This window comes from Microcebus murinus, chromosome 2, assembly GCF_040939455.1.
Source record: "Microcebus murinus isolate Inina chromosome 2, M.murinus_Inina_mat1.0, whole genome shotgun sequence".
NCBI lineage: Eukaryota > Metazoa > Chordata > Mammalia > Primates > Cheirogaleidae > Microcebus > Microcebus murinus.
In genome coordinates, this window is record NC_134105.1 from 30078764 (window position 1) to 30093014 (window position 14251).

A 14251-nucleotide genomic window follows, 5' to 3' on the forward strand; every position below is an offset into this window, starting at 1 on the left:
AACATACCTTCACTCACACAGAGATCTTCATACTTGCCTTGGTACTTGGAATGTAGCTGATTGAGCATAATTCTAACTTCCTTTCCTACCTGGTAGTCTCATCAGTCTTCATTTTAAAAAAAAAATCCCCAAACTGAGGGTCTGACATGCCCACTGGTGGCAGTAAGTGCTCCATAACATGGGCACTCAGATGTGCAGTAGGTTGGGAAAGCCTCCCAGTGGTCACAGTCCTGCCCCTGCCTTTCAGATGGCGTCACTGACAACTGTCACGTGCTGGCCACTTGCACAACCATTTGGAGAGAAGGGACCCCACGTGGCTCTCTGGAGCTTGCAAAGCCCCGCCAGCCCTGGCTGTGGCAGACAGGACTGTACTAGGGATGGCCAGAGTGGACTGCACAGCCCTCCATGCCCGGTGTTACTGACCAGTGCCTGGACGCTTCTCCCTGGTGGGGAGGAAACCCAGCATTGTGGTTCGTGTCCTTAGAGTAAACATCCTTCAATCTATGGGATCTGGGTAGGTTCTTAGCAATCTGTAGCAGCTGAACTGAAGCCTGACTTCACCCTGCTTTTGTAGAAACCCGCTGTTTCCCAATAAAAGCATTTCCAAGGACTGTGAGGCCTGGACTAGTATCTAGCATTGGGCCTGGCACGTGGAAGGTGCTCACAAATGCCACTCTTGATTTCTCGAGTAATGCATTCTTTATTTATGTAGTTCTCAAGTAGGCTTGGTGACCCTGGGGCGGCTCAGTGGGTGGGTAACAGGGGTTTGGTAACTTGTCACGATACATGCGCCCATTATCGTATTTGGTCTCTGTGACCAGCATGAGTGGTAGCCAAGGCAGGGGTTGTATCTTGTTTGCTAAGTGGGAAAACCAGGTCTCAGAGTAGTTTTGTTTTGTTTTGAGACAGAGTCTTGCTCTGTTACCCCAGGTAGAGTGTAATGGTGTCATAGCTCACTGCAACCTCAAACTCCTGGGCTCAAGCAATCCTCCTGCCTCAGCCTCCTAAGTAGCTAGGACTATAGGTATGTGCCATGATGCCTGGCTAATTTTTCTATTTTTAGTAGAGACAGGGTCTTACTCTTGCTCAGGCTGGTCTTGAACTCCTGAGCTCAAGCAATCTGCCTGCCTTGTCCTCCTGGAGTGTTAGGATTACAGGCGTGAGCCACCGCACCTGTCCCCAGAACACTTTTGACTGGTTAGGACATGTTACTTGGCTGGCAAGCGGAAGGGCTGGGATCCCAAAGCTGTTCTTGTCTGTCTACTCTATGGATGTGGCCAAGGGCCTCTAGATCAAGGAAATTGTAGAGAATCAACTGAAATGTGTTCCATGGGACCCCAGTCCTGTGAAATGCCGTTTGACAAGGTTAAATGCCTTTCTGGTGGCTCACACCCCAAATTTAGGAGTATCCTTGATGTTTCATCCACAGATACTGGGTATCTACCACATGCCAGCCATACCCAAATCACTGTCCCTCAGAGCATGTGTTTTAGTGGGGGAAACACCAATCCACACAATGTGACAAAAGATGGAGAAAAAAGATGGAAGTAGGAAAGGGAGGCATGGCCATGCTGGGAGGTGGTGTAATTTAACAAGGGCAGAGGAAAGTTGAGCATGGACTTGAAGGCAGAGAGGAAAGGAAATGGGAGCCATGCAGCTATCTGGGGGGTGTTCCTGCCAGTGCAAAGGCCCAGAGGCAGGTGTGCAAATGAGACAAGCTGGTTGGTAGCTGGAATGGCTTGTGCAAGGGGCAGAGGAGGTCCAGGTCAGGTGGGCTGGTTGTGGAGAACTGTGCGGACCTTTGTTGGGCTTTGCTTTTGATGAGGTGGGGACCTTGGGGGCTTTGGGTGCAGGCACAGCATGACCGGACTGGCTTTCTGGGGCCTGGCTTGGCTGGTGGAGATAGCAGGGGAAATGGCCAGAGCAGAAATCCTCTCCAGTGGCAGGAGAGGGCTTGGAATGGGAGTCGGACCCTTCCTGTGCAGGTGCTGCTGTTTGCCATAGCCAGCACAGATGACAAATGCCCCTGCCCATTGTCATCGTCTTAGGTGAAGCGGCTGAAGCAGAGGTACAGCACTTTGCCCTCTGGCTGCAGGTCTTTGACAGAGCTGGACTGCAGCCTGACTGCCCCTCTCCCCAACAGCCCTGCGTGGTAGGAGCCCAGGGCTGGGGGCGGGGCTAACCAGCTGACCAAGTGTCCCAGTAAGAGCCATTCTTGCCCCAAGCGCCTGTAATTTATTAAGGAGCTTTGACAGCCACAGGTTCTGGCAAGTCTGGGGTGCGGACTGCAGGGTGGCCTGTTTGCCCTGTAACCACAGTCACCAAATACGTCTCGCCATCTGCGAGATGACACGAGATGCGAGACACGAGATGACGTGTCTTTTCTGGCACTGTCTAGGCAGCTGGAGTCACAGACCCCAGCCTGGGCCAAATGAGCATTTTAGGGAGAGGGACAGTCCCTTAGAGCGCAGCCCTAGGGTAACTCTGGCCAAGGTTTTACAAGTTCTTAGTGAAAGTAAGGTTCCTTGGAGACAGTGCTGAGAGCAATTTCTTAGCTACACAGACCAGGGTCTGCTCCGGGTTGAAGCCGCGTGGGGCCCAGCCGAGGTGCAGTGTGGAAGGAGCTCCGAGTGGCCCGAGGGGTTTTATTGGTAGGACTTAGGCTTCGACAGGCAATCCCTGCGTCTCCCTGCGGAGGGCGCAGCGCCGTCCTGCCGCTGGTGAGAGCCCTCACAGGACGCAGCAGGTGCAGGACACGGGCCAGTGCCGCCGCAGCTGCTGCTGGAGCTGCTCGTTCTCCGCGGTCAGCGCCTTCACCTTCTCCTCCAGCTTGCCCAGCTCCACCGTCCACTTCTGAGGGCGTTGCAGAAGCAGGTGGCCGAGCCGGCACCATCTCGGCCAGCCCACCCTCCTGCCTGGGCTCGAACTGAGGGAGGCAAGGCCAGGGAGCCTGGGGGCCTCTCAGCTAGGTAGGGACCAGGTCCCTCGGCCATTTTGCCCCCATGACCACGTCAGCTCTGGGGGGCTTGAGGGGAGCGGCCAGCGAGCCGGGCCTGGGGACAGGGCCAGCCTCCGCAGCCTCCCTGTGTGGGGCAGGCATAGGCTGGCCAGCCCCCACGCCGGCCACCCTCTGCTTTGCCACCACCCGATGTTCCCCTCTTGAAAAGGCTTTTCCTTGGGACTGTTCCAGCACCCCTGCCTCCTTTCTTTAGGGCCTCCCCTAAAATGTAATACATGGTCCTTGGGGTTTTCTGGTGACTTCGCAATACTCAGATCTCCCGGCTTCCTCAGCCACTCAGGATTGAATGCCTAACCGCCCGAGGGGGCTACTGCAGGCACCACGGGAAGTGGGACACTAGATTTTAAAGGGGAGACCACTTGGGCCCCTCCCTCTCCACCAGCCATGAAACAGTGGAGTGGGGGATGTGAGTGGGGTAATTTTAATTCCACCCCCCTAGGTAATCATGGGGTGATGCAGGACCCAGAGAAACACGAGGGCTTGCCCAAGACTGCTCGGTGAGTGGCCCAGGGGCTTGGGGTCACCTTGGCCCCACCGCACCCACCCCCTTGGCTTCCTTACCTGCCTGCACCACTCTTGGATGGCGCTGGCGGACAGTGGGCCCTGGATGCTCCCCTCGCGCCGCAGGAACACCTCCCCCTGGTCCGTCTGGTAGAGCTGCGGCTCGCCCTGGGCCTTGGGGCCATGCACAGTCAGGCGGATCACCTTGGTGAGGGCGACAGCAGCTCTGGCAGGTGCTGCACCTGACAGTTGGCAGCCCCCAGTCCCACTCAGACCACGCCTCATTTCCCTCTGGCTCTGTAGGGCAGCTCGGCGGGGCTGGCGCAGGGGCCGCCCCAGCCTCTCTTCTGTGCCCTGCTCCCCCGCTCCCTGCCCTGGCACACTCGGCAGAGTCGCATGGGCCACCGTCTTGTTGAGTGACGACAGACGACAAAACTAGACCCGGAGGGCTTCCTGTGCGGCAGGCTCACCTTGAGGGGCACACTGGGTGTGGAGGTGCTGACCACAGGGATGAAGGTGAGGGTGTAGGCGTCGGGAAAGACCTGGGGCTTGAAGCCCTGCAGGATGGAGTCCACCAGCAGGCGCGTGCGGTCCTCATCGCGGTGGCTACAGCGGATGCCCTGCACCAGGCCGCTGTCCTCCACGCCCACGAGCAGGCTGCCGCCCTCGCTATTCAGGAAGGCGCACACGTAGCGCCGCACGTGGTGCTTGAAGGTCAGGTTCAGGTACTCGCCGCCGCCCCGCTTGAACTCCATGTTGCGTGTCTCGCTGCCCAGGAAGGCGCCCTGGAAGAGCTGCTCCTGGCCCAGGATCTCCTGGCGCATGATGGCGCTGTCGGAGCACACGCCGCTGGGCCGGCTGTGGCAGCTCTGCTGCTGCCGGGCCCGGGGCCGTTTAGGCGACGTGGCTGTAGGCCAGGTAGGCATTGGGAGGCTGGAGTCTGGGCTGGGGCTGGGGCTGGGCCTGGGGCTTGGGCCGGGGCTGGGGCCTGGACTCAGGCCAGCGTCTTCCTCCTGCTGGGGTGGGGATCAGAAGCAGAGTGTATGGGTCCAGGCAGAAGTTGGGACCCTCAACCTTGAGACAGACTGCAAGAACCCTCAGTTGCACCCCTCTCTGGGGTCCAGCCCCCACAGGTATCCTGATACCTGCTCCTAGGCCTAGCGCCCAATTCCGCCCACCCTCCTGCAACCAGTGCAAGGAACCCTGCTGGATCAAGGGTTCGGACCAGCCACCGCTCCCTCCCCTGCGGGCTGGGCTCTCTTCCTGGGCAAGTTGTGGGGTGCCTGGTAGGTAAGAAGGTTTCTGCTTCCTGAGGCTGGGAGCTGGGACACCTGTGGGCCAATCTCTTCCCACCGGGGTTGCAGATGGGCCTGCAAGGCCTAGGACCAGGTCATTCCAGGAGGTATCTCAGCACCGAGTCCCCTGTGACAGAGCTGCAGGTCTCTGAATTGAGAGGGGCTCCCAGAGCCCCCACCCCCTTCCTGACCTCTCTGGAACCTTAGCCCACCACTTTCCAGACTATTGAAAAGTCCCCCCGAAACTCAACTTTCCTCTGCCCCTCCTGAGTCCCCTTCCGTGGTTTCTGCCCTGCTTGAGGTCTCCGGGCATGAGCCTCCTCACGGCCACTTCTCAGCCTGGGCCTTCCCAGCCAGCCCCTCCCTGGTCTCCCTGCCTCCAGGCTTCCCCCTTCCCAGCCACCCTCCTCACTGACCCTGCGTGCAGTCAGATTGTCACGGCCCCGCACAGCCCTTTCCTGAGTGTGAGCGGGAGCATGTCCCTACCACCCTGCAGCTCCACAGAGAAGACAATTTTATCAGTCTTAGAAACAGGAAAATTGTCATACAAACGTGACATCAGGCACACGTGTTGAAACGTGAGTCACAGACCTGGTTAGTTCTGCAACAGTTTAAACACCATGGGTTTTCACTCCGAAAGAAGAAAAACCAAGATTGTCTGATTCACGGAGTGACCTGCCCTAACTTCCCATCCCCCAATAAAGCCAGCCTTTTGGCCCTGCTCTGCCTTGGTCTACAGCCTTGGTGACCTGGTCCCTCCACTCTGGCCTAGCTCCTTCCTTGGTTCCCCACCTCCAGCCTTCATCCTGAGCTCCAACAACAAGAAATGGCTTGTCCTTCTGCAAATGCAACATTCCTCTTCACCCCCAGGGTTCTTTTGCATGTCCCTTGCCTGGAATGTCCTTCCCTCAAGTGCCTGTCCAACTCCCTAAGTGCCAGCTGGGGTTTCACTCCCCTGTGACTTTGTCCTCAGAGAGCAGTGTGAACACTTTCTGTCCTCCCACAGCTCCGAGCACAGCCACCTCGCAGCTGTGTGACCAGCTGTATCCGGCTCTGCTCACAGACGCAGGGCTCCCGGAGGGCAGGACCTGGGCCTGTAACCTGCCTTCCTCCTGGCACACAGTGGGCATGTCTGTCAACTGAGCAAACGAGGGGGGTCAAGGAGAAGTGAGGACCCCTGTGTATCCTACGGCCTCCCACGCCCGGAGGCTGAAATGTAAAAGGATTTAAGAGGAGGCCACCCTTCGGCCTTTCTTCACGCAAGCACCTGGGCTGGAGTTACACTGCAAGGGCCAGTGTCCCTCTGGGTGGAAGCTGGTAGTACATCCTCAGGCCACGATCATTTGAGTAGCAGCCCCCAAGTTTGCAGATTTGTCCCCATTCCTCAAAGACACCCCTCCACCCCCACGCCACAGGCCATTTGACCCAGGCCTCTCCCGCAGGGTGAACCTTTGGGGCTCGTCTGGGGAAAGTCCCACTCACCTCTTTGCGGTTAAAGGGCCCCCGGCCCTCGCCCAACACCAGCTCCTTCCCATGGGCTGCCAGCTCCTTGAGGATTACGTGCTCCTCCAAGGCCATCTGCAGGCGCCAGGGGAGGGAGGCCAGGGTGGCCTTGTGGATCGGCACCTGCACCAGTGCGTAGGCCTTGCGCGGCCGCCTCACCACCTCGATGTGCTCCCGCGCCACCGGCAGCTCAAGCCGCTCCAAGGTGTCTCGCAGCAGGCAAGCAAGCACAGGCACTGAGAACTGGGGGTTCAGGTGTCCCACATACAGAGTGTGCATCCTGGGAGCCGCCTTGAGGCCCGAGTCCTTGGGCAGGGACTCTTCTGGGGGGAGCTCTTGTAGAGGCTGCTCACCCCGAGGCTCCATGAGGGGCTCCCGCACCTGTGTTTATGCTGATCTCTTCCTGGGGACCATGGGAGTGTCCCTCAGCAGGGGTTCGGGGACTCCTCACTGCAGGCCGCTCCTGCCAGGGCCTGGACTCTCCGCTTGGCCCTGGGCCTCCCAAGGGACTCAGGGCGCCAAAGCTCCTGGGAGGCTTGCAGATTGGCAGAGCCGGGCAGGGGCAGACAGAGGGAGAGGGAGGGCACAGAGGGCCAGCAAGAAGGGGCCTGCCACCCACCAAGGCCTAGGATGGGAAAGAGGAGTCAGGCAGGACTGAGCAGACACAGCCTGTGGGAAGACAGAGGATTTGCCCAAAGAGGGGCAGAAAAGACCAGAACTCAGGTCTCTGAGGGCCCCAGTTTCCTCCCAATGGCCCCAGGGGTCCTGTCTTCCCTCCCAATCCACAGGCCAGGGGCTTCCTAGGTGCCTTCAGGGTTTCCTGCCTGCTGGAAGATTGCCCCTGGGCACCAGAGAAACCTTTTCAAGAGGGCCTTTTGGAGAGGAGGCCTTAAGCCCAGACCCTCAGGACTGGCCAGCAGCTCCATTGCTGGAAACTTGTCAGGGCAGGGTCAGAGGGTTTTGGAGCAGAGGTTCTCACACTGTTGGCACACTGATGAAAGCTTGGCCCCTCCCCAGAAAAACGCCTTTGCATATGTACATATAACGTGAGGACACCCACAGTCCCTAAGAACTCCCAGTCTAGACTGAGTCTGCCATTTTTGATCCAGAGAGCAGAAGTGAGTAGGGGCAAAACAGTGGTTAGAGCTGGGGCTTTTGCACCCCCTACCCCCAGGCCAAGAAGCCTCACTCCTAAGCTAAGGCCGTGTGGGGTTGTCCCTCTACTGATGACCCCACATACCCAGCCTCTGGTTTGCATGGTAGGTACCCGCAGTCTGCATCTTTTCAGACAGAGTCCTTGAGGCAGTCAGGGCCTGCGGCTACCATGGCTGGGGGCGGGCATTCAGGTCAAACAGAATAGGAGGAAAGGGGAGGCCTATGACCTTCATGTCCTGATTGCTCCTGGGGGAGCATGGGAGGTGCCTTCCCTGAGCTCCCACGGCCCCCTGAACCCTGGCCAGCAGCTCTCAGGGCACTCGGGGGCTTGGCATGCGGGCAGTAAGAACCAGGGTTATAGGAAGTGGGCGGGGCCTGCGCAGCTACCTCTGTGATCTCATGAGCATCAACAATGCCTTCTTGGCCAGCCTCAGGCAGACAGGAGACTCCCCAGCTCCCTGTACACCCCACCACACTGGAAGAAGACACAGCTGCCCACCCACCTTGCAGCTTGGCCACGGGGCTCCCTCTCTTGACAGCTTCCAGGACCCAGGGGCTGAAGACATGTTTCCGCCATCCAGAACATCTCTCCAGGCCCCAGTGCCCACGCAAGCTACCAGCTGCCACCTCTTCCAGTCCCGTCCCCTACAGCCTCCACCTCTCTCCGGTCACCAATCCCAGGCTCCATTGGGCACTGACAGGACCCACTGACGGATCAGAATGCATGTGGCAGGGTCCAGGGCTCCCCCGACACCAAGTCCTTATCTATGCCAGAGATAGAGGCTGCCATCCAGAAGAGCCCTGAAAAATAGGTCAAGCACTGCCATGTCTTCAGGACAGGGTTGTTACCTGCTGTTTGATGGGAACCAAGACATGGGTGGTACACAACTTTTATTAACAAATTAACTTTTATTAATCTGTTCTGGGACAGGTGGGGGCTGTGGTACATGCTGTGCATTTGTAGCCCACACTGCTTCTGGAAGCCCTCACTGGGGGGAATGAGGATGGAGGCCAAAGGCAGAGGCTTCAACTAAGGAAGCTGCTTGACATGGAAGAGAAGCTGCTTTCCTTGCCAAGCAGCCATTCTGAAGAGGTTGCTGAACGTTCCTGTAGGGATTGAGGGAGTAGCTTGGGTGGGGAACTTGAGAAGAGAGACAATGGTGTGGGGGCAAGGGAGAGGCCCAGGTCCCAAATAATGGCAGTGTGAGGCCCTGGGAGAGCCTGTCAGGTGACCTCTCTTTGCCCTTCCTCAAATCCAGGGGGGACTCAGCTGTGTCCATAGCTCCAGTCAGGGAATGATGGCTCTGAGCTCCCCATGCCCTCTCTCTTCTCCCTCAAGCCTTTCTTGTTTCTGCCATCCACGAGCTGCTCTCACAGCAACTGGATAACTGAGGCTGTAGTTTTCAGAGGGTCAACTTAAGTTGTGTTGAGGTTGAGTAGTGCAGAAACAGACAGCCAGGAGAGGCGCCCTGCAGATGGAACAGCTGAACACAACCAGAGGTGTCCCCCCTACTTATCTAGAGACCCTGCTATTTATTGGGTGGCTGTTCTGCATCAAATTTCCGAAAGTCACTTGAGTGCTAAAACATCCCCGACTCTCACTGGCCATCTCTTTAAAGGCACTCTGTACGTATTTCTCTGGAGCTTTTAACTGCTTTATGGGGGCTGGATATCAGTTCCACTTCTTTTTCAGGTGGGGGTAAAAATTGTCTTTCATTGTAAGCACTAAATACATTTACAAAAAATTTTAAATACAGAAATGAATTGCAATATAGTAGGCTTATTTATGGCATCTCAGGCTTTCTAATAGTATTAGAAAGCACAGGTGCTCTGCAGGCAGCTCAGAGCGGTGAGTCTGGGGCTGTCGGGTAAGCAGCCCCGTGACTCCTCCTGCTGGATGTCTGTGACCTTACTGACAAGCTGCCTTTAGCATTGGAGGGAAAAACCCTGGAATTTAAGGCTGTTTATGAATGTGAGGTGTGGCGTAAAGATGAGGGCAGAGACATGCTGTGGAATGCCTCTTTTCATGTTATCTGGAGAATGTCCACTTGGTGGCCCACACGTCCGTGATCTCTGAAGCCGTATCAGGACAGGTGTCTACCTTCCTGCCTTCCCCCAGCTCCAAAATCGTAGTCTTTGCTAACTGCCCAGGGAGGCCAGCCAAGGAGCAGAGGGGCAGGGAAGCGGCGTGAGCTCAGCCAGATGTGGGAGAAGACGTGGCTGTTAGAGAAGAGCAACTCTGAGAAGGTGTTGTGGATGCAGCCTTCAAGGTCCTGGGACCCACGTCACTCCTGCTTCACGCCACCAACTGCCCGTAGATTCAAACCAGACTTCTGGCAGGACCTAGCCCCAGCCACCATGGGGTATCTTTGAGACCAGAGTGGCTCTGGCCGTGTCTGTGCTCTGGGTACTGCTGGCCTCTGAGAGCATCTCCAGTGCTTTGGTATTGCAGGCACAACACCTGGCTGCGACTGTCCCTGGCCTGGAGGTTTGAAGCTGAGGCCACCCGTGAGCTGCTCTCACAGGAATGTGGGAATGAAGGAATGTGGTGGCAAGGCTAGATCCTGTGACTTAGGGTTTTAGGGTGAAGAGGCTGTAAAAAGCCGAGAGCTGGCAAGGGGAGGAGTGTCTGGACTCTCTTCTTCTCAAGGTTTTCCACGTTTTTATCTTTGGTGGTAAGGAGAGGTGAGTCACCTTCATGCTCTTCCAAGGAGAGAGTGTGGCACTCGTCGTGAGGACAGAAACAGTGTGTCCACTTGGCCCGCCAGTGCCACACTCCAGAGAAAAAAGGGAGTTCCTCAAGGATGCCAGTGAGTAGCATCTGGACAATGGAGGAAGAGTGGAGGGCTGACATGGACCACATGGCCAGCAGGCAGGGAGGAGCCAGGATGGGGAGGGGGTAGAGGGTTCCAGAAAAATGCCCTACCCTACTTTGGATTGAGCCTTAAGTGGAGCCTGGACTCTCAGTTACCTCCTGAATGCGTGGTGTTTCCCTCCTGGGCTCAGCACAAAGTCAACGTCGTCTCCCCGTCACAGCGTGGAGGGTGGGCACGTGAAGCTGATGCCATGAGGCCTCTGTCCCGCAGTCCTGCTTTCTTCCCACATGCCTTCCCCCTTCATGGCTGCTGGCCCCCTGGGGTCCACAGAGTAGTCTCCTGCGCACCGCAGCACGTGCGCCCTGGGCCTGCCTGAGGCCACTTCAACTGCTTTTGATGACTCTGGGTCACTATTAAAAGGCTTGGCTCTGTGGAATTATTTCAAAAGTTGAGGGTTTATTTTTTTTTTTTAAACATTCAATTCTGACCCAAGAGGTTATGGCAGTATGAATAACGGGTGAAATCCTCTCCTTTCCTGCAGAACTTGACATTTGGTTATCTTTCTAGTTCTTTGCCCCTGGAAACCAGGGAAGTGGAACATTAATTGTTTCAAGGCAACATTACTCATGGTAAAAATGACCCCCAATAGTAAATTATCTGGAGTTTACATAGTTAATACATAGAACTTGGAGTTCTATGTATTAACTACAAACACTTGCTAAAATGCCACAACTTTGGGCTTGCTACCAGTAATGACTCAGCCAGGCATTTCCCTTGCAGAGTTGCTGGAAGCTATGCCTATGGAGTCGCTCAAAAAGGTATTAGTTCCTTTGGGGTATGGTGTCTCTAAACCAAGACAAGCCCCATATTTTCCTGACTGACTCATTTCCTTGTACCTGAGCTGTCACCTGAGCAACCAAGAATAACTCCTGATGACTGGGCTTGGTAGACTACCCTCCCCACTGAGGAATGCTTCATGCTGCCCTGCTAGCAGGCTGTTTCCTGTGGGACAGCCTTTAAACGCCATGCACAGTGCTACACAGCCTGTGGAGTCCTGAGTCTACAGGTAGTTGGATCTAAGACAGGTCCCTGGAGGGAGCTGTAAGCAGTATGATGTATTGTATCCCTTAATAGCTATGGAGTTTTGGGCATCTAAGCACCTCTAACACTGGGGTAACACAGTAGTTGTGAGGTTGAAATGAGATAATGTACATAAGCAACCCAGCACCATAAACCCTCAAAACAATGTTCACTATTAAGTTACATACTCTTGGTGATAAGAGGGTATAAGGCAGGGCAGGTGCCACTTTGCTTCACAAGGCCCAACCTTGCAGCATGTCTGGCCAGCGTACATGTGCCAGTGTTACCTTCAGTTCCTGTGCATCCTGGGTGAGGGTCACATCCATTGTTAAGGTTCAGCAAGGCCTCTCTGAAAGTGCCCTGAGTGCACAGCACAGCCTACAGAACCCAGGGGCCAGGAGTCTGCAGAAAATGGGGGCCTGTTCTGGTTTGGTGGTCTTGACCCTGATTATTTCACAGTGACTATGTGAGAACCTCCCAGTGGCCAAGAAGAAAGGTAAGTTGGTCATGATGTCAGAGCTGACAGGGCCCTCAGGAATCTTATCCAAACCTCCCATAGCCAGATGGGCCCAAAGAAGGGAAATGACCCCATGAAGCTTCACGGCAAATAGGTGCACTCGCTAGAACCTTTCCCTTGGAGTCAAATGCCTACTTTGGCACTTCTTGCCTGTGTGACCTGAGCTTAAGTTTCCTCATCTATAAAATGGGTTTGTGGTGAAGATTAAGTGAGATCATCCTAATTCATGTAGAGTAGTTCATGTGGCACATAGTGACATATAAATGTTATTGTCAGGTTGTACTGCACTGAGTTGCTGCCCCTACACCTTCTCTTCCTCCTCTTCCAAACACTCCACCCCATTATAAAAAGGGATGTATGGTCCTGAACTTGAATAACCTGGTCCCTGGTCAGAACAAAGGGTACGGTGCAGGCCCACCATGGAGAGGTTGGTGTGTATCTCTCATCACCCCATGAGGATGAGGATGAACCCAGCCAGGGAGGCTCTTTGGAGCTACTGACCCCAATATTGCTCCTTCCTGCTGTCTGGCTTTGCATGGCTGCTGCTCTTACCACTGTCTAGCTGTCTTTCCAGGGGGCCTCCCTGACGCTGGGGCCGCAGAGGGCATTTGGAAGTCTGTTCTTTAGGGACTGCTGGAATTAGAAGAATTCTTAAGGATAATCTTGTCTAAGATACTCATTTTGTATATGAGAAAACTAAGATCAAGAGAAGGGGAGTGATCTGACCATTGAATGCATAGTGATTTGGCTGTCAACTGATTAAAAAGACGCTGGCATCTATATTGGCTTTTATTTATAAACAAATTGACATAAAATAAATCCAGATGGCAGTGGGAACAGCTGTGCTGCTGACTTGCTTACAAGGAAGCATAGGGACAGCAGAGTGGGTGGAGACCCTTCCTTCCCATCCCCCTTAAGGCCTTCTTGGCCTAAAATCATTGGGACCATCTTCTTCGGCAGCAATTCTGGCCAGAGCAAGGAGCTGTGGTGGATGACAGTAAGAAGCAAGGGACTCTCATTCCCACAGATGAGGCCTAGGGCTACAAAGGTCCCAGTAGAGAAAGACAGGGGAAGGTGACAGGAACCTGTTCCTTACCATACTGAGTGACATGGTCCAGGCTTTACATGTCTGTCCATTCCAAAGAGAAAATGCCCTAGAGCAGTGTCCTCTGAAAAGGGGCCGTGCCTGCATGGAGAGGGCCTCTGGGACCAAGGCAGGCAGTCTCCCTCCTCCTGAAACCCAGTGTCTGGTGTGAGAAGAGTATTAACTAGAGGGTTTGCCCAAGTGCCAGAAACAATAAATTAACAGTAAGAAAAGATTTTATATATTTTTTTAAAAGGTAGAGGTCTGCACCATGAGTTTAGAGTCTGGGGATCTGGTGAGAAGGCAGGGGCTGTGGGGCGATGGTGGTCACACCAAGCCCAGACAGTGGTTGGGGGCCTGGGTGTGAGCGTCAATTCAGGGACCTGTCTTCCAAGGCCCTAGAGCTGGCCTCGTCCTCCAACACTTGGAAGGTGTTCAGTCTAAACTCCTGGTGAGAGGCTGGCCAGGTTTGAGAAATAAATAGAGGGGGACCTCAGAGCCCTGGCAGGGCTGAGGGGAAGAGCAGCGCCAGCCCTGGGCCCCACACTCTCCCCTCCTCAGTCCTTCATGGAAGGACAAATGGAAGAGTAGCAGTGGTGGCTCCGCACAGCCTCCTAGAGTCCTGAGGTGGTCTGGAACCCCACTGAGGCGCCTGGGAGAGGGCTGATGGCCCTCCTTCCTGGGAGAAGACTGCCCCCACCTGTGTGACTGCTCAGTTGTTGAGGCTGCATCTCTCCGTTCAAAACTTGCCCTGCTTTAGCCGGTCAATGTGGTAGGAGAGCTTGAGTGCGGGCCCCAGCTTCAGACCCATGTACTTCATCATCATGTCACTGCGCAGCAGCAGCAGGGCCTTGCCATCAATCTCCTAGGGGGTTGGGAAGGGGGCAGAAGTGGAGGGGGGGGTTTCCATCAGAGTCTGATTAAAGGCCACCCATGGAAGTACCAAACAGATAAGAGTCCAGTCTGGTTAACCTGCTGTGACACTGAAGCCTACCTGTTCTCCTTACCTTTTGTCTCTAAGTGTCTCTCCTTTGCAAACATCTACTGCTGAACCCACCAGGTTAGGTTCTCCACACACACTTGTACCACCTCCCTTCTCTGCTGCCTGAGAGGCAGTCTCCCACCCGCCCAACCCGCTGAGGCCCAGCTCAACCCCAGCTCGCCCAGGAAGCCTCCCCAGTCTGTGGGCCTATTCTTGTAATGTCATCAGTGGTTTTCCTATTGACCTTCAATATAAAATTCTATGAGTCACTATCTTTGCTGAGCAGCAGAGACCCCTTT

The 14251-nt window shown here is 55.2% G+C and overlaps 2 protein-coding genes across 5 annotated transcripts in view; both read right to left on the bottom strand.

Annotated features, from left to right (window-relative positions):
* Positions 1 to 680: 680 nt before the first annotated feature.
* On the bottom strand, positions 681 to 7637 carry SLFNL1 (schlafen like 1). Its single transcript, XM_075997105.1, has 5 exons — positions 7559 to 7637; positions 6298 to 6721; positions 3991 to 4536; positions 3581 to 3724; positions 681 to 2853 (listed from the first exon to the last, which is right to left on the bottom strand). The coding sequence occupies exons 2-5, from the start codon at positions 6682 to 6684 to the stop codon at positions 2731 to 2733; spliced, it is 1200 nt and encodes a 399-aa protein (XP_075853220.1). The 5' UTR covers positions 6685 to 6721; positions 7559 to 7637; the 3' UTR covers positions 681 to 2730.
* A 5037-nt stretch (positions 7638 to 12674) lies between these two features.
* SCMH1 (Scm polycomb group protein homolog 1) overlaps positions 12675 to 14251 on the bottom strand; it is a 174382-nt gene continuing 172805 nt past the window's right edge. For 3 of the 4 annotated variants that reach the window (XM_012735822.3, XM_075997103.1, XM_075997104.1), the window contains one exon: positions 12675 to 13835. In XM_012735822.3, coding sequence (XP_012591276.2) covers positions 13710 to 13835 — 126 coding nt within the window. In that variant the 3' untranslated portion in view covers positions 12675 to 13709. The remainder of the gene's footprint in view (positions 13836 to 14251) is intronic. The other variant, XM_075997102.1, reaches the window with a different exon arrangement.